The sequence below is a fragment of the Tamandua tetradactyla genome, chromosome 23 (assembly GCF_023851605.1).
Source record: "Tamandua tetradactyla isolate mTamTet1 chromosome 23, mTamTet1.pri, whole genome shotgun sequence".
NCBI lineage: Eukaryota > Metazoa > Chordata > Mammalia > Pilosa > Myrmecophagidae > Tamandua > Tamandua tetradactyla.
The window spans coordinates 376,490-399,842 of record NC_135349.1 but is presented as its reverse complement, the minus strand read 5'-3'; the positions used below and the strand labels follow the sequence as shown (position 1 = coordinate 399,842).

Sequence of the window (23,353 nt, the reverse complement as noted above, 5' to 3'; positions counted from 1 at the left end):
GGGGGTACGGGTTTTCGGGATACATTGTGAGGCTCGGTGCCCCCTACAGCTCCTCGCACCAGGCCCCCCTGACGCCCAGGCCACGCGGGTGGGCCTGGATTGATTTATTTCTACGTTGGGCCTATCTCCACCGTATTTCTGGGAACCCGACAGGCTCAGCCAGCCGCTCAGGAAGTGAGGTGACTCACCCCGTCGGCCGGCCGGGGGCACGAGAGAGCCGCTTCCGACGAGGGGCCGGGTGAGCTCAGGCCAGGCCTGTGTCTGGGAGCCTTCCGTCTCGCCGAAGAAGGAAACTGAGGCCGGAGCTGCGGGCTGCAGGAAGTATGGGGGGGCGGGACTAGAGGGCAGCACTGGCAGCGTCAGACCCACGCCCGAGTGCCCAACCGCGGGCATGCCCTGCTGGCTTTGCTGCGGGTCTAAAAGCAGCCCTGGCCCAGGAAACGGAGAAGACGGCTTGGACGCAACCCAGCCCGGGGCCCTGTGTTCCAGCCCCCGTGGGGCGGGGGTGCGGGTGGGGGTAGGCAGGGTTGGGGGGCCAGGGTGGCCCTCAGCTCCTCCCGCCCGGCACCCTGCCTGCCATGAGCACCTCTCCCAATGCGGGGCTCAGGTGCCAGGAGGGGCACCTGGGGCCCCTGGTCTTGCACCGCCCATGGCATCTTGCCCGCTTCATCTCACCGGATAACCGCTGTTCTGAAGCCTCCTGCCCTCTGCTCAGCTTCCCTTTCTGAGCTCTTCCTCGTGTTTACTGAGCACTTACTGTCCATGCCCTTGTCAGCCCTGGGTAAACCCACGTGCTGGGGCCAGCACTGCATTTTCAAAGTGCATCGCAAGGCGGGGGGTAGCGGTGATGAGTGGAAACCACCCCAGGGTCCCATTCCCCAGTTCTCAGAAAGGCGTGGGAAAGGGGGCTCTGTGCCCGGGGCTCTTCGTGCTCCTTTCACGGGACCAGAAGGGCCAACGTCGGGCATTCAGGGCCCGACTGTCACCAAAGACAGCAGGGTGGGGTCTGGGGTCGGCGGGACCCAACCGGTCATTTGGCCCTGGATGCCCTGAGTTCCCCCAAGCTCCAAGCCCAGGGCACCTTCCTCCCAGCTGACCTCCCGTCCCCGCTGCCCTGTGTCGGAGCTGCCTTCTCCCGCCGGGGGCACACGTGGGCAGTTTCATGAGGGGAGGAAGTGAGGTCACTATTTCGTGTCTGATTCCCCTGCCCGCCTCCCCCTCTCCCTGCCCCTGCCCGCCTCCCCCTCCCCTGCCCCCTGCCCCTGCCCACCCACCTGGCCTTGACATGGCCAGGAGAAGCAGCTTCAGGCTGCCGCTGGCTGGGGTGGAGCCCACTTTCTGGCCGTGTCTGAAATTTGGAACAGTGAGGGTCAACGTCCCTGATGGGGCCAGGCCTGCTTAGGGCTGGGCCAGCACCTCGGTCCCTGTGGCCTCCTGATGGAGCACCCAGATCCGGGCCCTGCCCTGTGGTGTGCGGTCCCCGCAGTGAAAGGTTCACAAGTGTCCGGGAAAGGCGAGTTACGGGCACAGGCTGCCCGTGTCCCCCCCCCGGCACAGAATTGCACAGCTTCCTTGGGCCCCATGTGCCTGGGCATTCCAGATCTTTCCAGGCCTCCACGTGGGGTTCTGAGGCATTAGCAGACTGGGATGGGAGTGGGTGGGGCAGGGAGCTGCCACTGGCACAGCTGTGCCCACCTTAGGCCGCAGTCAGCCTCTCCCACTGGGTGGGCACTGGAGTCCCTGAAGGACCCCTCAGGGTGCGGGGGCCGGGAACCATCCTCACTGCCCCCTACTCTGCATGGGGCGCTTCACAAGTGGCTCCCGCCTCTTCTGGAACACGTCCCAGCCTCTCCTTTCCAACTTCGTATTTGGCCCCACCCACCTCGCTTGCTGCCCGGGCACCTCGTCCTTGCTGAATCTGGGACCCCAGCTCCAGCCTGCCGCAGGGCCTTTGCACACCCTGCTGCCGTGCCCTGGACCCTTCCCTGGAGTCGCCCTCTGCCTTGTGCCCACAGCCCGTCTTGTCTTGACATTGTGCTTGTGCAGTGACTTGCCTCCAGCCTGTCTCGCTGCTGGCCAGTGTGTCCCAGGTGGACAGGCCGCCATTTCTGTCCTCTGCTGGGGGAACAGGGAGTGAGTGGACGAAGAGGGAGCCATTGGAAGGCACCAGCTGCGGGATCAGCCAGAGAATCCACAGCACAAATGGTGGGCCACCCACTGTTTTTCTTTTAAAAGAAGAGAAAACAAAACAGCGTAACAAAGAGCAGCCGCTCTGCTTGGCCACAGTGGGGCAAGCTGGGCGCAGAAAGCACCAGTGTCCGCAGGAGGCCCTCTGTTGTCTTGTGCCCCCATCCCCCGCAGCCGCACCCTTCTGCATTAGTTTCCAGAAGCTTCCGTAACAGCGGACCTCACACCTCACGCTGGTGGCTCAAAACAGCAGAAGTGCAGCCTCCCTGTTCCGGGGGCTGCTGGCGAGTGTCCTAACCCCGGGGGGGCAGCCGTCTGAGGGGGCTGAGCGGGGGGCCTGGCTCCTGAGGTGCTGAGTGGAGGGCAGGACATTGGGGGCCCACCGTCCCCCCTGCCCTGGTGTGCAGGACTCAGTATGCAGCCAAGGCCAGTGGCTGCTGGGGTGATGGGCCCTGTGGACACTCAGCGGGCCAGAGTGCTTGCGATGGCCACAAACTGGAATAAGCCCCAGCACGAGCCCAGGCCCTCAGGGCAGGCGCACGGGGCTGATGTGGGCGCTGTGGCCAGTGCGGGCCGTCGGAGGCTGCTGGGGTCTGTCGGGGGTGAGATTACCTCTGTGCCCACACGGAGATCGGGCCCTGTAACATGTGTGCCACGCCTGGTGCCAGCTCGGCGGACATGGGCAGTGGCCTGCGCCTGGGTCACTGCATGGTATGGGTGACCATCCACCCTGCTGGGTGCCCCTGGGCCCCACCACTGGCCTTGTCTGGGGGACGGTTTTCTAATGGTGCCCCTTGTGGCTTCCTAGGTGAAGCCAGGGTACCTGCTTGCCCCCTCCCTTCGGCCATAAGTTCGTGAACGAGTAGGGCTTGGGGGGCTTCCAGGAGGAGGCGTCGCTCCTCCAGGTGGGCTCCCACCTTTACACGACTGTCACCTCGATTTCCTGGAAACTTGGGATGCACCCCACCCCCACCCACCTGCCGGTGTGGTCTGCAAATAGGCGACTGTGCGTCGTTATCGCCAGATAATGACTCATTGATTCCAGTCATAATGGCTTCCGTGGCTCGCTGTGGTGCCTGCTCTGCCGATGGCCCTGCTGGCAGCGGGAGCTGAGCTCTGGGCCCCCGGACAGGCCAGGCATAAAGGGCACACTGTGTCCATGCACGTCACGGATAATGGACAATCCTCACCATTCTTGCCTGGCGGGGAAGGGGATCCTGTCCCGGCCCCTCTTTGTGCCCCTCCGGGCCCTGGGCTCTCCCAGCTCTGCCCACCTGGCTGTGTCCGGGCCTGGGTGGTGCTTGCTGACCGCTGGGGGCCAAATGGACGGAGGGACCCTCAAGGGCAGGGGCCTCAGGAATGGAAACGGCAGAAGGTGGAGTGAGCGCCTGGAGCTCCAAGCATGAGCAGACACGGCCATGGCAGTTAGGGAAACTGAGGCACGGTGTGCAGGCTTCATTTTGTGCTGATGTGGGGCTGCCGTGCAGGCTGCACAGTGGGGCCTCGGGGCACTGTGTCCCCCCTGCTGCCCTGCCCTGCCTGGCGCCAATACCACGACCCTACAGGACCCAGTCCTGGCCATTCTGTCGCCCTGGCCGGGTCTGGGGACAGCAGGACCGTGAACTGACAAGTTGGCCAGTGTGACTGAGACCCGTCCAAGCTTGGCCAGGGTCTGCCCTCGCAGCAGGGGGGCTCAGTATGGGCCTTGGGGCGGGAGGCGGCTAGCCGGACCCCCGCGGCATCCCCACTGTGTCCCTCTCGCTCCTGAAGGTCTACGTGAATGGAGAGTGGGTGACCAGCATCGGCAAGGGAGGCAGCTTTGGGGAGCTTGCAGTCATCTACGGCACTCCCAGAGCGGCCACCGTGAGAGCCAAGACGGACCTGAAGCTGTGGGGCATTGACCGGGAAAGGTACCGCCGTATTCTCATGGTGAGCGGCCGGCGGCGGTCCTGCTGGGGAGCGTGCTGGGGCCGACACCCCCGGCTGGAAAGGGGCGTCCTGCGGCTGTGGACATGGGGTGGCATCCAGCACAGGCAGCTCTCCTCCATTTAGTGATGCTGGGCCAGGCTGTGGGGGGCGCTCAGAGACCTCCCCGCCCCGACAGGCCAGCACAGTGTGGGGAGAGCAGGTTGGGGGGCCCGTCCCCCGGCACAGGGCAGAGATGCCAGGTGAGCCTGGTCCCATCACCGTCCGCGCCAAGGCTCTGCCGGACTGTAAGTCTGGAGCCTCAGACTCAGCCAAGTTCCCAAACCGCCCCGAGCACCGCGGCCTCTGGGTTAACCGGCCCTGGGCGCCGAGAACAGCGCCATGATTGCACGGCCTGGAGCACCACGTCTCAGGAAAGCACAGGATGCGGAGGGGAACATCTGCGGACAGGGTCTGTGCCTGTTGCCGCTGTGGGCTGGGGCCGGGGACTGGGCCTGGGGGGCCTGGGGACCCAGTTTGGGGGCTGTGGGGCTGGGGCCATGCTGCGGCTATCTCGAGGACAAGTCAGCCCTTGAGACCAGCCACAGGGCCTTACGTCCGGGCTCTGGGGCTCCCAGTCGGGAAAGCTGCCCCCCACGTGGATCCCAGCCTGCTGTACCCCGCCCTTGGGGCTTGCAGAGGCCCCCAGGGGAGACAGAGGCAGCCCAGCCCACGGAGGCTGAAGCAAGAGGGGCCTGGCCTTGCCCGAGGCCTTTGCCCTGGCCTGGGGACAGAGTGCTCCCAGGGCTGGTGGGAGGCGTGGGCGGGCCTGGCTCAGTTCATCTCTGGGGTACAGCTGCGGCCTTGGGGACCCCAGCCGTAAGGCTGGGTGGCAGCTGTCGCAATCGCTGTGGGGACTTGGGAAATGCGGGTCCCCGCCCTTGCTTGCCCCTCTCGCTGGCAGCCGTGGTCCCCAGGCGATGGCCCTGCCTGCCCTCGGGGCTCCTCTCTGCCCTCCCTTTGGGGGACAGAGGGGGCGTAGGGCGAGGGGGCAGGAGCAGGGTAGGCAGGAGCCGGAGCCACGGGCAGCCCCTCTGCCCTCATCCCATCCCCCACTGGCATCGCGGGCACATGCGCCTCCGTGCCCGGGCATCTGCACGGTCACTGTGAACGGGGCCGTGCAGAGTCCCGAGTGCGGGCAGCAGGGCCACCGGTTGTGTGCACACCCAGGCGGGGCACAGCAGGGGGGCGGGAGGGCCGCGCCCCGAGGTCCCGGCCGAACCTCTGGCTGCCCCCTTGCTACCAGCCGAGCTGCCGTGTCTGAGGGTCGGGGGTGAAAGGCTGGCCTTCCACAGGGCGCAGCGTCTCAGTGTGAAAGGACTGGGGCGCGCAGCGGGCCAGCCCGAAGCCAGAACCGCGCCAGCGGACAGACCCCCCATACTGGGGACAGATGCAGCCCTGCAGCGCCCGAGGCCACTCTCAATGGGCCCCTTGTTGCCGCCATGAAAACGCATTTGTTAAGCCTCTAGCTGCCCGTGCACAAGCAGCGCCTGGTCCGAGGTTCCGGACACTGTGTGGCCAGGCGGATGAGGCTGGCTCGGGCCTGGGCGGAGATGGGACACCCCGGGGCCCGGAGCCGGGGCACAGCCTGCCAGCGCCTGCGGGAGCCAGTGGGGAGGCTGTGGTAGGGGCCGAGGCGGGGGCTGTTCCGACGGGGAAACCGAGGCCGTAGGTGCCGTGCCGGCCTGGAACTGCATGTGCAGAGGTGGTTGGTGCAGCAGGATCTGAGCTCTGGGCAGGCTGGCGAATGCCTCGGCCACCTCTCCCGGGGCTGCTGGAGGTGGGCCAGCCAGGCCTGCCACTGCCTGTTCGCCATGGGCACCTGCCGGCAGTGACTGGTCCCAGCGCCACCCCGACGGGGAAGCTCGGATGTCTGGGCCTGTGCCACCACTCCCGTGTCTTGTGGAAGGTGGTCTGCAGCTGGCCCAGCCCCCCGGCCCTGTCCCCCTCTGTCCACCTGCCGTGCCCGGATCATAGGTTCCCCACGCTCTCCCCCTACTCTCCAGCTCATCTGGCTCCCTGGACCAGGCAACGTGGGTTCTCTATGTCAAAGTGGCTGGGTCGATGCTGCCCAGCAGGGACCAGAGTGGCCCATGGTTCAGCCACCCCCAGGCCAGCAGCAGACAAGCCACAGAGATTGGCAGGCAGGCGCCAACTCCATCTCCGAGCATGCCCCGTGATGGGCACAGGCTGGAGGTTCATGCAGAGGAGTGGATCAGACCAGCCCAGTCCCCTTCACAGGAGGCACGTGGGGACACGGGTGCAGGGAGACCTAAGAGGGTGGGCTACACAGGGGCCCCAGGCCCTCTTGGACTCTGGCCGGATGAGGGGCCAGCAGCCAGGCCGCAGAGGCCCCAGCCCTGGCATGCGGGGGCCTCTGCCTCTGACCGCCCTGGCCCAGCCCCCCGCAGCAACGCGATGGCTCAGGCATCGGCAGTGCTCGGTCAGGGTGTGCAGGAGACTCGAGGGCTGACCCAGGGAGTGGACTGCCTGGGTTTGTGCCCTGACCCCCTGCCCAGCAGCCTCTCTGTGTGTCCACATCCCCATGTATAGGTTAGGGCTCCTCCCAGGAAGGGCTGAGCTGGGGGTAGACAGGGTGACCCCTGGGAGCACCTGGGGCAGAGGAAGCTCCCCACCCCAGCAGGGAAGAGCAGTTTGAGAGCTTCATGGCCTTCATGGCCGGCTGCGCGGCCAGTTCCTGCTTGCAGAGGTCCCCAGCGCCATTTCTGATGATGGGAAGCTGTCCTGTGAGGTACTGGTGCCTCAGTGGAGGCAGGAAAAGAGCCTTCCTGGATGAGATACTGGTAGAGGGGTGGTGGGAGGTGACAAGGATAGACAAGGGGAGCCAAGGCTGCACAACACGGGGCACCTAACTTCATCACACTTATAACAGGGAAATCAAAGGGTGAGACTGGTCTGACAACACGTATTCTTGGTTGTAGGCAGGCTGAGTTTCAACAGAGAATGCTGGTAGGTCCAATGCACATAGAATCAGCACTCTGCTGACACCACCACCATCACCATCACCACCACCACCACCTCCATCACCACCGTCACCACCGTCACCACTGTTACCACCACCATCACCATCACCATCACCACTGTCACCACCACCATCACCATCATCACCATCACCATCTCCACAACCATCACCACCACCACCACCGTCACCACCACCACCGTCACCACCGTCACCACTGTTACCACCACCACCGTCACCACCGTCACCATCACCACCACTATCACCACCACCATCACCACCACCATCACCTCCACCACCACCATCACCATCACCATCTCCACAACCACCATCACCACCATCACCACCACAATCACCACCATCACCATCACCACCACCATCACCACCACCTCCATCACCATCACCATCTCCACAACCATCATCACCACCACCATCACCACCATCACCACCACCATCACCTCCACCACCACCATCACCATCACCATCTCCACAACCACCATCACCACCATCACCACCACCATCACCACCACCACCATCACCACCACCATCACCACCACCATCACCACCATCATCACCACCACCTCCATCATCACCATCACCACAACCATCATCACCACCATCACCACCACCATCACCACCACCATCACCTCCACCATCACCATCACCATCTCCACAACCATCATCACCACTATCACCACCACCATCGCTGCCACCACCATCACCACCACCACCACCATCACCACCACCACCATCACCATCACCAACACCACCACAATCATCACCACAACTGCCACTTCTATCCCCACCATCCACCACCACCGCCAGCAGTAGCTGCTGCATAACTAACGTTCGTTGTATTCAATTACAGTTACCCAAGGAGACAGATCTTTTATTTCCTTCCATTCAGCAAGGCTCAAGACCTCAGGGCACACCTGGCCCCGAGTCCAGCCTTGTCTAACTGAGCAAGTCAGGTGTCTTCTTCCTTCTGCCCCTGCCTCACTGAACGCTGTATGCCGTGGTGCTGGCGTGTGTGAGGGTGTGGGCATCCTCTCCGTCTTCCTTCCCCTTGTGAGGTGTGGGGTTTGAGGAGCTCCTTGGCTGGGCTTAGTGTTCCCTTCTGTGAGAGGAGCGAGCTTGGCTTGGCCCCAGGGGTTTGTATTTCTGAACTTTGTGGGGGCACAGCGAGCTGGGGGCAGGGATGTGGTCCTGGAGGTGGTCTGTGCTCAGGATGTGTCTCAGGAGGGAAAGATCAGCCACCCCCTCTGCATTCCAGAGCAGCCAAGGCTCGTGGATGCCACTGCTGGCTCCCTGGGCCTCAGCGTCACCCTTCCACTGCCCTCGCCTCCCACATTTTTGTCATGGTTTTCTGGGACAGCTTGTAGTGCTGCGTGCCTTTGTCTCGCCTTCCTCCTTGAGGTCTTTGTCCTTTCACAGCAGACGTGTCCCTTCCTCCCTCTGCCTCCCATGCCTCCTGCCTCAGGCACCTCGCCGCCTCTGTTCCTGAGCACAGAGGGCACAGGGCTGGGCCTGCAGCCGTTTCCCCAGCGCTGTTTCTCCCATCAGGGGGCTCATCTCCCTCCCCCATTTTTCCTGGGAAAAAGCCACCTGAAGTATGTTCAAAAGGCCCTTTTTTTTTTACAGTAGACCAGAACTGACTTTCTCACCAGCTGAATGTGGTTTTGGAGTCTAGAGGCGCAAACCCAAGTTTTTATCTGATCATTGGGCGGGGGGTGGGGATTGTCCAGAGAAGGGAGACAGGGTGGGGCTGGTGGTAGGCGAGGGCACAGCGCTGGAGACAGGCAGAGTGGCCCGGGGCAGGCGCCTTGGAAGTGCTCCCTTCTCCATCATGAAGACCCGTTTCCTGGGGTCGGGTGAGCAGCTGGGTGCCAGGTAAATGCCAGTTGGCTTCACCCCACTTGATGCATGGTTCATGCGGAGGAGGTGCTCTGAACGGCTTCCCTCAAAAGCAAGGTGTGGGGGTCTCCTTGTGCATGTGAGTCTTGGGTTCCACACGGATTCTTCTTTTTCGGCATCACCTTCCTCTGTATGTGGCCCAGCAAGCTGCCCCCAGGGATTCTTGGTGGCCAGGGCCTGGTTTTGGCTGCAGGGGTCCTGGAGAATCTGCTGCTGCAGAAGGACGCAGGGCTCAGCCTTCATGGAGGGGAGGTGGGAGAGTTGCAGGGAAGAGCCTGCGGGAACATCGATGCATTCTTGTTGGCCAAGCAGGACAAATGGCTCTCCTTCACCACTGCCAGCAGACAGCCGTGGCACCCGGGGAGGGCACCCTGGGGGGATGGACTGTTTTACTAACCTGCCCGCAGGCCTTGGAAAAATATAGAATTTCCTTAATTAGGATTGAGGCTGGCTGGATGTATCAGTTAGCTTTCGCTGAGTAACAAATTTCCCTCCAGTTTAGTGACCTATAATAGCAACGTAGCATTTGTTAAACACAGTTTCTGTGGGTCATGAGTGAAGCAGCTTCGCAGGGTGGATCTGGCATGGGACTTCTGAGGCTGCAGCCAGGGGACCTGTTTCTGTGATGGCTCATTCCTGTGGTGCTGGGTATTGGCAGGAAGCTTGTCTATGGCTGAGCAACCCAGGAGAGAGCCAGGCAGAAGCCACAGGGTCTTTTAAAGTGTAGTTTTAGGGGTCTGTGGTAGTTAGATTCAGGTGTCAACTTGGCCAGGTGAAGATGCGTAGTTCAATTGCTGTGAACATGAGCCAATGGTACATGAACCTCATCTGTTGCTCATTACATCTGTAGTCGGCTAGGAGGCGTGTCTGCTGCAATGAATGATGTTTGACTTAATTGGCTGGTGCTTAAATGAGAGAGCTCAATGTAGCACAGCCCAAGCAGCTCAGCATTCCTCATCTCAGCACTCGCAGCTCAGCCCAGGCCTTTGGAGATGCAGAAAGAAGTCACCCCAGGGAAAGTTGTTGGAACCCAGGGGCCTGGAGAGAAGGCCAGCAGAGACCATCCTGTGCCTTCCAAGTAAGAAAGAACCTCAGTGGAAAGTTAGCTGCCTTTCCTCAGAAGAACTAAAAAAATAAATTCCCTTTTATTAAAAGCCAATCCGTCTCTGGTGTGTTGCATTCCGGCAGCTAGCAAACTAGAGCAGGGTCACAAACCATCATTTGTTTAACATGCTCTTAGTTACCCAGCTCAGCCACTTAGCGGCTATGGGACATGGGCACACAGGAGGCCGCCTTGGAGGCTGGCCACTTCACTGGGTATAGTAGGAAGGCTCAGAACAGCAGCGGCTTCTGCCCCATAGTTATTTCTCACATTCAAGAATTCTGAAAGTGGTCGGTCAAGCAGGGGTCAGGGAACCAAAATCCTTCATGATGCTTCTCCATGTATGGCTTTGATTCGCAGAGGCCCAAGATGGCTACGGTGTTGCAGCCATTCCCGCCACATCCCAGCAAGCAGCAGGGAGGGAAAGGAGAAGGGTAGGCTCTTCCCTTTCAGGATAGGTTCAGAGATGGTGTGCACTGTGTCTCTAGTACCCCTTGGTCAGATCCTGGTCAGCGGCTCACAGGAAGCAGGTGGGAGGGGCCCAGCAAAGCCCCTGTCGCGGTTTTGTTTTGGAGTCATGAGTGTCCCCCTACCACATGGCATATTGAGAGGGGTGACGCATCCCCAGCTGGCCGCTATAGGCCTTCAGGAGCCGAGGCTGGGTTTCGTTCCTGGTTCCAGGTTTCCTGGCTGGGGGACCCCTCTGAGTCCCAGGGCCCTTTCCTGGGAAGTACCAGTAGTAACATTCACCCTACGGTGCCCACGAGATCTGCGTGCACTGATGTGTAAGAGCCAAGCTGCCTCCTGGCCAGGCCCCCCTCTTTCCCTCCTGAGCCACAGGGAGGACCAGTCCCCCTACCCCCTTCCTATCCCCAGGAACTGCTCGCTTGCTTCCGTGCCCTCTGTACCTGGCGAGGCATTAGGATTTCAGGCCAACTGATGGGCCCCCATGTCTGGGCAGTGGCCCTGCTTTTCCGTCCCCTCATGCCCGGGCTCCTTCCGTGGCCTCCCAGGAGGCCCAGCAAAGGTCTCCCCAGCAGGGAGCTGAGCCCTGCCCTGAGGAGACCCACGGGCAGCCACAGTGGGCCTGGTTACCCTCTGGTGGGACGTCAGATGACCGTCGGCTCTCATCCCCAGGCGGGCGTGGTCACTGAGTGTCCCAGTGCCAGTCACACTCTCTCTTCCACGTCACACGCTTGAACCTGTGTTGGCCTCAGTTTACCCCAGATGTGGGTTGTGCTGGGGGGGGCCCAGGTTGTGGACCAGCGCCCTCAGCCCCCCAGGTCCCCCAAGGCTGCGCCACCTAGGTGCAGGCCCCTGACTGGTTGGGCAGTGCGGGACTCGGGGGGACCCGGGGCTGCTCGCTGGCCCTCCTGCGGGAGCTGCCCAGTCACCCGCCTCCTGGTCTCTCCCAACAGGGCAGTGAGCTGCGGAAACGCGGGGTGTACGAGGACGTCCTCAGCCGGGTCTCCATCCTCGGTCAGTGTCGCCCACGGAGCCCGGACTGTGCCAGTGCAACTCTCACGCTCACACACTCGCTCCTCACAATGTCCCCCACATGCGAGTCACACTTATGCTCATGCTCACACACTCTCTGTCACACACTCACGAAACACCCACACTCACTGTGCTTTTTAAGCCTTAACTCTCCATTTCCCACCCCAGGACTGGCTCCTTTTTAACGTCATACTTGGCCAAACAAAAAACAGGCAGCCTTGTGAGTAGGTCCCCACGACTTTGCAGGTGTGGAGGGCATCTTATCCCCATCAAAATCCTAAAACGCAGAGACCTCTGCAGGCCCTCCCTGTCTCCATTCTCACTGAGCAGGAAGGGGGTGCCCTGGTCCCCAAAGTGCCACCCGGTTCCACGTTCTTTGTTCATTCATCCATTCACTCAAGGAATGCATTTCTCTGTTCACTCACCCACTCATCCATTCGTTCACTCATTCATTCATTCACTCATTCACTCATCCACATGTTCACTCGTCTACTCGTTCACTCATTCACTCATCCACATGTTCATTCATTCACTCATCCACTCGTTCACTCATTCATCCACTCGTTCACTCATCCACACGTTCACTCATTCACTCCCTCATTTATCCACTCACTCATTCACTCGTCCACACATTCACTCATTCATTCATCCACTCATTCATTCATCCACCCAGCTTCCTGCTGTGAAATGTGAGCACCTTTTCCTGGCACCCAGGAGACAGGCCAGTTCAGGAACTGAACAAGTGAGCACTTCACCTTAGAATGGGCAGAGATGCAGCTCTATCTTCCTCATTTTATCGTCTGGGCCCTTTGAGGGCTGTTGGGCCTTCTCCACACATCTCTTTAGCCCCCAGCTCTGTGTCGGCTCTCCGCCCATGCGGCCCGTGACCTCCTGTCAGCCCCCCACTGCTGTTAGCACACCGGCTTTTGGAAGGGGAGGGGAGGGGCATATCTGGCCTTGGCAGGCGGGTCACCTCAGCTTGGCACCTGCATCGTGCCCAGTCAGGGTTCCCCAGGGAAGCAGAACCTTCTGGATCTTTCTGTGTGGAGATGAGGTATTTCATGGGCCTCAGGCTACAATCTCGTGAGAGCAGCACGGACGTGGGGCTGGAAAGGGCAGGCGGGGGTGGACTCTCGAGGCCGAGATTCTTCTTCAGGGACCCTCATTCTCACTGCTAAGGCCTCCCTCCTGACCAGGTCTACTCTCCTTTAGTCTGACCTCCCTGCAGATGCTGACCCGCCGTGAGATCCCTTCTCAGCTGCACCGGGCAGTGCTGGCACGACACCTGGCCCCCATGGCTTTACCTGGCCCACACCTGGCCCCACACAGCTTTACGTGGTCCACGCAGCTTTACCTGGCCCCCATGGCTTTACCTGGCCCCCATGGCTTTACCTGGCCCCCATGGCTTTACCTGGCCCACACCTGGCCCCACACGGCTTTACCTGGCCCACACCTGGCCCCACATGGCTTTACGTGGTCTACGCAGCTTTACCTGGCCCCCATGGCTTTACCTGGCCCACACCTGGCCCCACGCAGCTTTACCTGGCCCCCATGGCTTTACCTGGCCCACACCTGGCCCCACGCAGCTTTACCTGGCCCCCATGGCTTTACCTGGCCCCCATGGCTTTACCTGGCCCATGCGGCTGCACCTGGTCCCACATCCACTCTGAGCTCCTTGAGGCCTGCTTTTCTCAGGCAGACTTTCCATAGCAAAATAATTAAAATATTTCATAATAGGGGGTCACATCACAAGGGACTGACCTTTAGATGCAGAGGTTCTGAAATCCAGGAGAAAATTCACAAATTGCCTCAGTGACAATTTTTTTTTTAAATGGGGCAAAATGAAGCTGGCCATTTTCCCATCATTTGTCCTACCAGCTCTGACCAGAAGTGTGTAGTGCTGGGGCGCATCTCAACATCAGACCTCAGGGTGACTGGTTTGAAACGCAATTGTAACAAGTCTCATCGGTCCGTGGCGTGCCCTTCATAACTGCAGCATGACGTCTAAAATGAAACACCAAGGTCACCTTTATGAGCAAACAGTAACCCCGCATGGTGCCGTCAGCTGCCAGTCCTTCCTCCTGGGTGTGGGCTGCCACCTCACCAGAGGTTCCCTGAGCTGCTGACCGTCAGGCTTCAGCTGGGTGAGTGGCCCTGCGGAGTCAGAGTCTTAGAGGTTCGGTCCACATGCTGGTCGCAGCTGCCTCCCCCACCCCGACACTAGGCCCCTGGGATTGTCTTCAGTCCTGGGGTCAGCAGAAAGCATAGCATGGGCCAGAGTTTTAAGATAAGAAATTCTTCTCCTAACGTGGATCTAACATAAATGCTTTTTATTTTTAGCAGCTGACCTACATAAGTAGCATCTGATAAGTATAGGCCAGAAAAGATTCTTTTGCCAAAAAAGAAATAATCAGGCAATTACTATTTTCTTATAAAAAGGAGCACGTGATTTTTATTCCCTCCCGAAGGCTGGGGATGGAAGGTAAGGTCTGAGAAGGGGTAGGAAAATGCACTGAATTTGCAGGCCTTAAAAAGATGAACTCGGCATTGGAATTGGTATTTTGTCCTCAGGCACTGGCAGGTCTGCTGGCCTGTCCTGCAGCGTGGACACAGGCGTCCCTCCTGCAGGCGCGTGCCGGAAGCGGGGCTGCCCCTGCGTCCATTCAACCCTGAGTAGCTGCAGGGTGTCGCCGTGACTGTTGTTTGCAAACTGCAGCTCCAGGCCGCGGCAGGGGCGCCGGTGCCTTCCCGCGGCTCCGGCAGTTTGTCCCCAGCCCCCAGGACTCCTTGGCCCCTGGTGGCCCCTGGCCCAGGCCCCGGTGGCGCTCACCTGGTTCCGAAGCACCCGGCCGGCCGTGCATGGCTATGCTCGACGTCGCTTTGTGCTGCCCTCTTAGTTGTAGCACGGCCGGACCCTGCGGAGATGGACTTGAGGCGTTCTCTCGGAGCCGTTGCCCCGGTCCGGGGCTGCCGGGTGACCGTTCCCTTGTCCATCTGCTGCAGAGTCCCTGGAGAAGTGGGAGCGCCTCACCGTGGCCGACGCCCTGGAGCCTGTCCAGTTTGAAGATGGAGAGAAGATCGTGGTCCAGGGGGAGCCTGGGGACGACTTCTTCATCATCACAGAGGTGACACGCCCTGCCCCGCCTGCGGGCCCCTCCCCGGCACTGCTGCCCCCCCCATGGCACTGCTGCCTCCCCCATGGCACTGCTGCCTCCCCTCCCCTCCCTGGGATGGGACCCGACAGCCACCGTGAAGCCTAAGCAGAGAACATGGTAGTTTTACCATCTCTCGCAGCCCTGGTGGGGCGGGCGGGGGGCTTTGGGAAACCCCTGGGATGGGATGGGCTGCTGAGGGGGAGTGACATGGGACAGGCAGCTCAGCCCCCGAGATGATGGCGGGTCCTGGGGGGCCTGTGGACCTGGACATGGGGACACACCCAAGGCAGCCAGCAGTCCCTTCGGCGGAGGAGCAGCCCCCCAGGCCAGCCCGGGGAGCCCTGATGTCCCCAGCGAGCCAGAAGGCGCACCCTGTGACCGCTGCTTATCTTGAGGGCGAAAGGAGTTCCTGTGAGTGGGCTCAGGAGCAGGGTGAGGGGCCGCACACCGGCCAGAGGCCCCCGCAGCTTCACAGTGTCCCGTGGGCGGTGGTGCTGCTTCCAGAAGGCAGCTGCGCAGACAACGCATCCTGTGGGCTGGCTACCTGCCCTCTGTGCACGTGGGCCTGACTCCAGGCAGAGGTGCAGGAAACAGCCTTTCAGGCTAGGGGAACTGCATTTGCAAAGGACTCCAGGCAGAGGCGCAGGGAATACCCTCCAGCTGAGGGAACAACATCTGCAAAGGACTCCAGGCAGAGGTGTAGGAAATACCCTCCAGCTGAGGGAACAACATCTGCAAAGGACTCCAGGCAGAGGCACAGGGAATACCCTCCAGCTGAGGGAACAACATCTGCAAAGGACTCCAGGCAGAGGCACAGGGAATACCCTCCAGCTGAGGGAACAACATCTGCAAAGGACTCCAGGCAGAGGCACAGGGAATACCCTCCAGCTGAGGGAACAACATCTGCAAAGGACTCCAGGCAGAGGTGCAGCCCCCAACTTCATGGCCAATGGGCTCTTCTTGCTTTCTTCCTTCCTTCTGGCAGCAGCACTGATGTCCACAGAGGTGACCTGCACAGGGTTTTCAGACTGTTTGGGCTTCATTTGTGACAGTCCTAATTGCAAAAGAAAACTAGGATATCTTCTATCTTCTAGAGAGAGGGAGCGGGGCCAGGGCACGGGGCGTGACCAAGTGGGCCCACCCCAAGGGCCCTCAGGCTTGGGGCTCCTGCCTAGATGTGGGGAATGGGTGGCCTGGGCCCTTGCCACCTGCATCTGCCTGGTGGGTGGGCACCTCGAGGGGAGGGGGCATGTGTGGGGCTAGGAGATGCCCGATCCACTCCTGGGGGCCGCTGTGCCAGGGAGAAGAGGTGCCTATGCAGTGAAGTGGGGCTGTGTTCCTGCAGGTCACAGCGGTGGGAGCAGGCCGGCCCATAGGTGGCACTCAGGGGCCCCGGCAGGGGAGGCTCGGCCCCACTGCTCCCGCACTGCCAACTAGGGGGCAGGGCTGTGCCCGCAGGAGTGCCTGGGGGCGCCCTCATCCCCGGCTTGGCCCCGAGGGGTCACACGGTCCTGCAGAGGAGAGGGCCTAGCTGGTAGCAGACCCCACCCTGGGAGGTAGGAGGCCCTGAGGAGCAGACCCCTCCTCTCTGCCCCCCCCCCCGCTATTTCTGGGAGTGTTTAGAAGCCATATCTGCCTCCGCCTGTTTGTTGCCCAATTCCTTTGTTACCTGCAAAGAAAAGGGCTCAGGGGACTCGCCTGGCCCCCCTTTCCCACTCAGCACCTTTCCCTTGGAACCCCCATGAGAGTAGGAGCAGGTGTCCCACCCCTGTCCCTTCGGCATTGACCTGGTTTCCACTGCAGAGAACTGAGGTAGTCAGTAGGCTGCAGGAAGGAAGGCTCCCTCAAAGGCAGGCCTCCTCTCTTCGTGATGTCATTCCCTGCATGGCAGTACTGGGAGAAGCAGCGCACTCGGAAAGGAGCAGCACACAATGAGAAGGAGCAGCACATTGTGAAAAGGAGCAGTGCACCCAGAAGGAGCAGCACACCCGGGAGGAGCAGCACACCTGGAAGGAGCAGCACACCCGGAAAGAGCAGCACATCTGAAAGGAGCAACACATCTGGAAGGAGAAGCATACCCGGAAGGAGCAGCACACCTGGAAGGAGCAGCACACCCAAGAAGGGGGAGTACATCTGGAAGGAGCAGCACACCCAGAAGGACCAGCACACCTAAGAAGGAGCAGTACCTCTGGAAGGAGCTGCATACCCGGAAGGAGCAGCACACCTAGAAGGAGCAGCACACCTGAAGGAGCAGCGCACCCAAGAAGGAGCAGTACATCTGGAAGGAGCAGCACACCCAGAAGGAACAGCACACCTGAAGGAGCAGCACACTCAAGAAGGAGTAGTACAGCTGGAAGGAGCAGCACACCCAGAAGGAGCAGCACACCTGAAGGAGCAGCACACTCAAGAAGGAGTAGTACAGCTGGAAGGACAGCATGCCACAGGGCAGCCCCTGCTCCCCGGCCTTGGCTGGATGCCTTCCCTGAACCTGCCCTAGGATCTGTATAATTCTGTTGTTTTCCCACAGAAGTCGCTGCGTGGTCCCTGGGCCCAGCCCTTGGCCTCAGGGATGACCCTCTAAGATGAGGCGCCATCACCCCTCTGACTGGTCTCTGGTGGAAGGGAGCCTCCATGAGGCCCATGGAGAAGGGGTCCGGTTGCCAGGCCTATTTTCTGAGGCTGTGCCAGGCCCAAGCCTCTCGGAGGGCATTGAGGTCATGTCCGCAAGATGCTGCTTCCCCTAATTCGGGGAACACGCACGAACGGAAGTAAGGGTGTTAGCCTGGGGTGCATTTCCTAGGTTTCGGGGTTTCTTTGAAAGTGGGAATTGCTCACAACCCTGTGAGCCTCTCCCCTCACCTGCACTTGTGAGCTCCCTGAGCCCCAAGAACTCGGCCTCTGGCCAAGGTGGACTGGCACGCCCCATTCTACAAGTGGGGAAACCGAGGCGTAGGGCACTGTGCCCTGTGCCCAGAGCTGCCTGCTGGGCTCTTGGTTCCGGCCCGGCTGGATTTAGGACATGCTGTCAGTGTGCACCTCTGTGTGCCTCTTTCTTAGTTAAGGTCCTAACGTGTGCGAAGGGCTCGGTTCATTTATGGTTGCAAGATTGGGTTTCTTTTCCAATGGGTTTGAACAGAAAGGTTTCATTTAGGGGAGAATGGAGATCACAGCGCCCAGCGAAGGGGCGCCTCGATGAAGATATTTTGGGAAGCCGTGGGTGGGACAGGGGTGCTGGGAGCAGGGACTTGCAGGCCCCAGGTCCTGGGGGGGGGGTCTGACCCTCCACGCTGAGCAGAGCTGCCGGGCGTCCCCCATGTGGGCGGTGCCCCCCCCGTTGTCATGACACTTCCTGTGCTCTCTCTTCACTTGCTGTTGAAATACGGCTCCCACAGACGGAGCATGGATCCTCAGTGGCTGTCTTAGCCCCTGCTTGCGTGTGTGTGCGCGCGCGCATGTGTGCATGTGCGCACATGCGTATGCACGTGTATGTGGGGGCCATGGGTGCATGCGTGTGTGCATGCACGTGAGCCTGTGTGCATGTGCGTGCAGCCCCCAGTAGGTCGTCCTCTTCCCGGTCCCGATCACCCTCTTGGTCAGCCGCCGGCCTGTCCTGAAAGCGGTCAGGCCGAATTCTTGTGCCGTAGGGTGGAAGCACCCCGTGTGCGCCCTGGCATCTGCAGTCTTTGTCAGGTCCCAGGGTGCCCCTGACACCTAAGCCCACGTCCCCGTGTGCCCAGACTGCAATCTGGGCCCCTCTGCTGTGGGTCAGACTGGGTGGGCAGGCACCCGCCATCCGGCCTGGCTCCCCAGTGACCATTCCTGGACCTGTGCACCATCCTGCAGGGCCCCTGGATGAAGGGCCCTTGGGTCACGGAGCGCCTGAGGGGGCCATGCTGCCCTGCACAGCCTCGTCGGTACTGCGTGTGCGGTGAGTGGCCACGCGGGCGCAAGTGCTTTGCTCCGTCAGTCACTCGCGTGTGGCCACGTGCGGAGGGTCCCTCCTGGCCGCTGGAGGGGCGGCCCTGCCTGCGAGGTTTGTGAGCAGACCCCAGAGGGGTGCAGGGCGGGCCACTGAGGACGGTTCCGGAGCCCCAGGCAGATGGGACCGAAGGTGGCGTCCTGCTGGCTCCACAATGCCCACCTGGCCACGCGGCCGCCTGCAAGGCAGCTCAGCCTCCTCCTGGGGCACCTGACCTTCCGCAGGCCTCTGCTGACATCCCTGCTCGGGTCCCATGACCGAGAGGCAGCCCCCACCTGCACACAGCCCCCGGGGACTCGAGGCAAGCACCTGGCATTGGAAAACCGGGTCTGGGCAGAGTTTCGGGGGCAGTGAAGCTGACGACCCTGCGTGTTCCCAGGTGGGCCTTAGATGGACGTCCCAGATCATGCAGCTGGGACTCCCTTGGCATGCCCGACCTGCAGTCCCTCAGGTCTGCTCCATCGCCACGCAGTGGCTTCTCTCCCTTCCGAGCCCACATGGTTCTTCTGCTTGCGGGACGCCAGCCCGCTGGGCCGAGCCCACCACTCCGCATGCCGTCCCTTTAATGAGCTCCTTCTGCAGCTCAGGGTGCGGATGTGTCTCGGGGCAGTCCAACCCCAATAGTGCGTGAAGGATGGAGGATGGTCCCGCGTGTTCCGTCTGGCCCGACGTGCCCTTGGCTATGCACACAGCACCGGCCCTGTGCTGCGAGGGACGTGCCACCGCGGGAGCCCTGGGACACCGTCGGGGGTGGGACGGGCCCTCTTCCCGGGGCGGCCGCGTGGGGGACGGCGGGCACAATGGAAACACTAGGCCAGCGGTCAGCACAGCCCCCGTGTCTTCCCTCGAGCCTCCTGCCCCGGGGCAGGGGGATCCTCAGGCTCGGACAGCCATGTTGGTCTGCTTCCTGTGCCAGCAGGCGGCTTAGGCCAAGCTCCTGACCTGCCTTAGGAGGGGACATGGCAGGGCTTCTGGCTGACAGAAGGGACTTACAGGAAGAAGGGCTTCCTTTCTGTGGCACAGGGGTGAGCCCGGCCGAGCGGGCGCCCTGCATAGTGTGGGGAGCAGGACGCTGTGGGGGACGCCGACCCCGCAAACCGGGCTCTGTGTGGGGCGCGGGTGGCCGCAACTCCCCCTCCTGGGCCGCCTTGTCCAGCTGCAGGATGGGGGCAGACAGGGCACGGTCTCAGGGACTCCTGGGGCCACGGGCCAGCGCCCTGGTCCACACTGAGACCCACATGCCCCTTGGCACCTGGGGAGGCCCCGCTGGCCTCACAGGTCGCCCATTTCCTGACCAAGAGGCACCACGCGGCCTGGACCAGAGCCCACACCGGGGTCCACCCACTCTCCTGGACCCCGACAGCCCCCCTTTGGGACAAACAGAATCTGGGGGACTTTCTGCACAGCAGGGCCCGGCGGAGCCTCGAAGAGTCCCGCCCGCTGCTGGGCCCAGGGCTGCCTGGCGGGTGCCGGTCGAGAGCAGCCCCTGCCCAGTGGGTGGACACAGGCCCTGTCCTTGACCGTGGGCACAAGGCCTCCGGCCAACGTGTCACTGAAGGTCCCGCTTCCAGAGCCACACAGGGCGGTGTGGGCGGCGGGCATGGGCTGGGCTGGGCCGTGCGGGTCTCGGGCCGGCACCTGCTCACTGCTGGACCCTGTAGGGCACCGCCTCAGTCCTGCAGCGCCGGGCCCCCGGCGAGGAGTACGTGGAGGTGGGGAGGCTCGGGCCCTCCGACTACTTTGGTGAGTGGCCCCACAGCCCCGTGCGTCCCAGGGGTCCCCAGAAACGGGCAGAGTGGAGAGTTCATCAGGTCAGAGCCCCGTGGCCTTGGGTTTTACCCTCCCCCGTTGGGACCTGGCTGCGGGGCATTGGGGGCCACCAGGCAGATTGGGGTGGGGTGTGGGCGGGGCCGGGTGGACAGCGTGGGGGCGGGGCAAGGTACGGGTGGGGGCGGGGCCGGGTGGACAGCATGGGGGCGGGGCAGGGTACGGGTGGGGGCGGGGCCAGGTGGACAGCGTGGGGGCGGGGCAGGGTACGGGTGGGGGCGGGGCCGGGTGGACGGAGCGTGGGGGCGGTGGGGCAGGGTACGGGTGGGGGCAGGGCCAGGTGGACAGCGTGGGGGCGGGGCAGGGTACGGGTGGGGGCGGGGCCGGGTGGACGGAGCGTGGGGGCGGTGTGGGGCCGGGTGGATTGGGCGCAGGGCGTGGGGGGCAGACGGAGCGTGGGTGTTGGGGCGGGGTGGGGGTGGGGTGGGGGCCGGCGCTGCAGCCCTGACCCTCCCCGGCCAGGCGAGATCGCGCTGCTGCTGAACCGCCCACGGGTGGCCACGGTGGTGGCCCGGGGTCCCCTCAAGTGCCTGCGGCTGGACCGGCCCCGCTTCGAGCGTCTGCTGGGGCCCTGCTTGGACATCCTCAAGCGCAGCGTCCGGCGCTATGGCAGCCTCGTCTCCCTCACCGTCTGAGCCCGTCGGGGAGTGTAGGTAGGGCAGCCGCCCAAGGCAGGGGTGCAGAGCCCCAGCTACAGGGTGGGCAGGGCGCCCTCCACCTGCACTGGCCCTCCACAGCCCTCAGCCCAGGGCCGCCCGACCCAGGGCCAGGAGAAGCCCGGGCTCCACTTGCAGGGCCGCCCGAGCTGGAGAACAGCTGTGGCCCAGGGCGAGGCCCCAGCCAGTCCCTCTGAGGCACCGTGCGTCTCGTCCCCACCTTCCCGAAGTCCGTCTGGGGGCTCTGGCCACCATGCAGGGGGCAAGGGGGGTGGGGGCGTTGGTTTCAGGTCCCCTGGCTGAAGCCCCAAAAGGGAAAGAGACCCTGCATCTGGGGCTGCCCTTCCTCCTCTCAGTGCAGCTTCTCTTCCCACCGAGAAAGGAGAAGACATCAGGGTCACCAAAACACCACACCGGCGGCCCCTGTCCTCTGCCTGTGACCCCTGACCCCTGCCCTTGCCCCCTGCCCCCTGCCCACACCACTGTGCTGGTCTGTGGCCATGTCACCTGCCTCGGGTCAGCCTGCTGCCCTGACACTGCATGTAACAATTAAATGTGCAACAAAGACACCCGTCCCTTCGGGAGCTCTTGGTCTGAAACCTTTTGTTGGGGGTGGGGGAGTCCCTCTTTTTCTCTCCCTGCTTCCTTTTCTAAGCTCTGCCCGCGCAGCTCTCTGCATCGTCCCCTGCTGACCTCCGCACTGGTTCCTGTATGGGTTCAACAGTGCCGTGTCAGCCTGGGAGGGATGTGCGCCGTGGCCCTGTAACCAAGGCCGAGGCCCCTGAGAGATGCCCTGGGTGGGGTGAGCCGGAGCGGTGACTGGTCCGCAGTGGCTGCAGACTGACCTGGAGCTGACCCCCAGGCCTGATATCGGGGTGCCAGCGCCTCGGCAGCCTCATCTCCTGCTCACCTCTCGGCCAGTGATCACCGCCGCCTGCAGCCATCCTGGCCTGCCCGACTCTGGTGCTTCCCGGGTGAGGGCTGACCCAGGCGGGCAGATCCACAGGCTTGTGGACGCTGGGCTGGACGCCCATTCCTGAGTCCACCGTTCCTCACGCAGGAGGCCGTGCACCAGGGAGTTCAGGCCAAAGGGCACCTTTGCTGTGGGACTTGTTAGAGCCTTGACTGTGTGTGATGTGCGTGTGTGCATACGTGTGTCTCTGCATGCACGTGTGCCTCCTGAGGGGACAAACATGGGCGGGATTTGCACAAGTCTGTCCTGGAGCGGAGGTTCCCTGGGGGCAGGGGCCTTGCATGGTGCTGCCCCCGGGCGCTGCCAGAGCTGGGCCCGGCGGGAGGTGGGTCCCACGTCCCAGGCCTCCGCTAGCCCCAGGCTTTCTGTCCTCACTGGCCACACCACGCCTGGGTGCTCCCGAGGGACTGCAAGGGCCCCTCCCGTGAGGTGCTGAGAGCGGGTCCCCTCGAGGTGGGGTGCGGGTGGGCCGGTGGTCTCCAAGCCATGCTCCTCTCACCTGTCATCCAGAGTCAGCCTGGATTTAGTTCACGTTTCTTTTTAAAGTATCTGAGTGATGGGAAATAATCGTCACATGAGCACTGTTCACTGTGTGGGCCACAGTGCGAGGCCTGCAGCCCTGGTGGACACACATGTGTGCAAGGAGTACAGGTGTGAGGCAATTAGCGCAGTCCTGTGTTTTCTTGAGCCACACGTCCAGGTGGGGTGGGCACGGGGGCCGGGTCCCAGCCTCGCCTCTATCGCTAACCAGCCCCAGGTCTGACCCTCGGCCCCTGCAGCCACCAGCAGGACACACTCCAGCCTTCTCTGGCCAGCGCGGGACCTCCTAAGGTTGGGGGGCTGGGTGTCACGTGCACGGGGTCCCCCTTCTCCAGTGGGGGCGGCCGTGAGCCCGTGGGGCACGTGGGCTTGAGGTGCTATCTCCAGAGATGGGGAGCTGCCTGCAGGGTCCTCGGCCCACATTGGGGGAAGGGGCCCCCATCCAGTCACCCTGCCTCCTCTTGGGGTTCATTTATTTTTAGAATTCAGTAAGTAAAATGTAAATTTATGTAGTAAAATGCGCATGCAGCCCAGTGAGTAAAGACTGAAATATCAAAGCAGGGCAGCTATGAAATCGG

At 62.2% G+C, this 23,353-nt stretch overlaps 1 protein-coding gene across 5 annotated transcripts in view; it reads left to right on the top strand.

Moving 5' to 3' along the window:
• Positions 1-21,839, top strand: part of PRKAR1B (protein kinase cAMP-dependent type I regulatory subunit beta) — a 105,341-nt gene extending 83,502 nt beyond the window's left edge. For 2 of the 5 annotated variants that reach the window (XM_077140380.1, XM_077140381.1), the window contains 6 exons: positions 3,958-4,116; positions 11,567-11,627; positions 14,649-14,770; positions 20,441-20,522; positions 21,069-21,259; positions 21,619-21,839. In XM_077140380.1, the coding sequence (XP_076996495.1) occupies positions 3,958-4,116; positions 11,567-11,627; positions 14,649-14,770; positions 20,441-20,522; positions 21,069-21,241 (597 nt within the window). In that variant the 3' untranslated portion in view covers positions 21,242-21,259; positions 21,619-21,839. Of the gene's footprint in view, positions 1-3,957; positions 4,117-11,566; positions 11,628-14,648; positions 14,771-20,440; positions 20,523-21,068; positions 21,260-21,618 lie in introns of those variants that run through there. The other 3 variants (XM_077140382.1, XM_077140383.1, XM_077140384.1) reach the window with 3 other exon arrangements.
• The last annotated feature ends 1,514 nt before the right edge of the window (positions 21,840-23,353 follow it).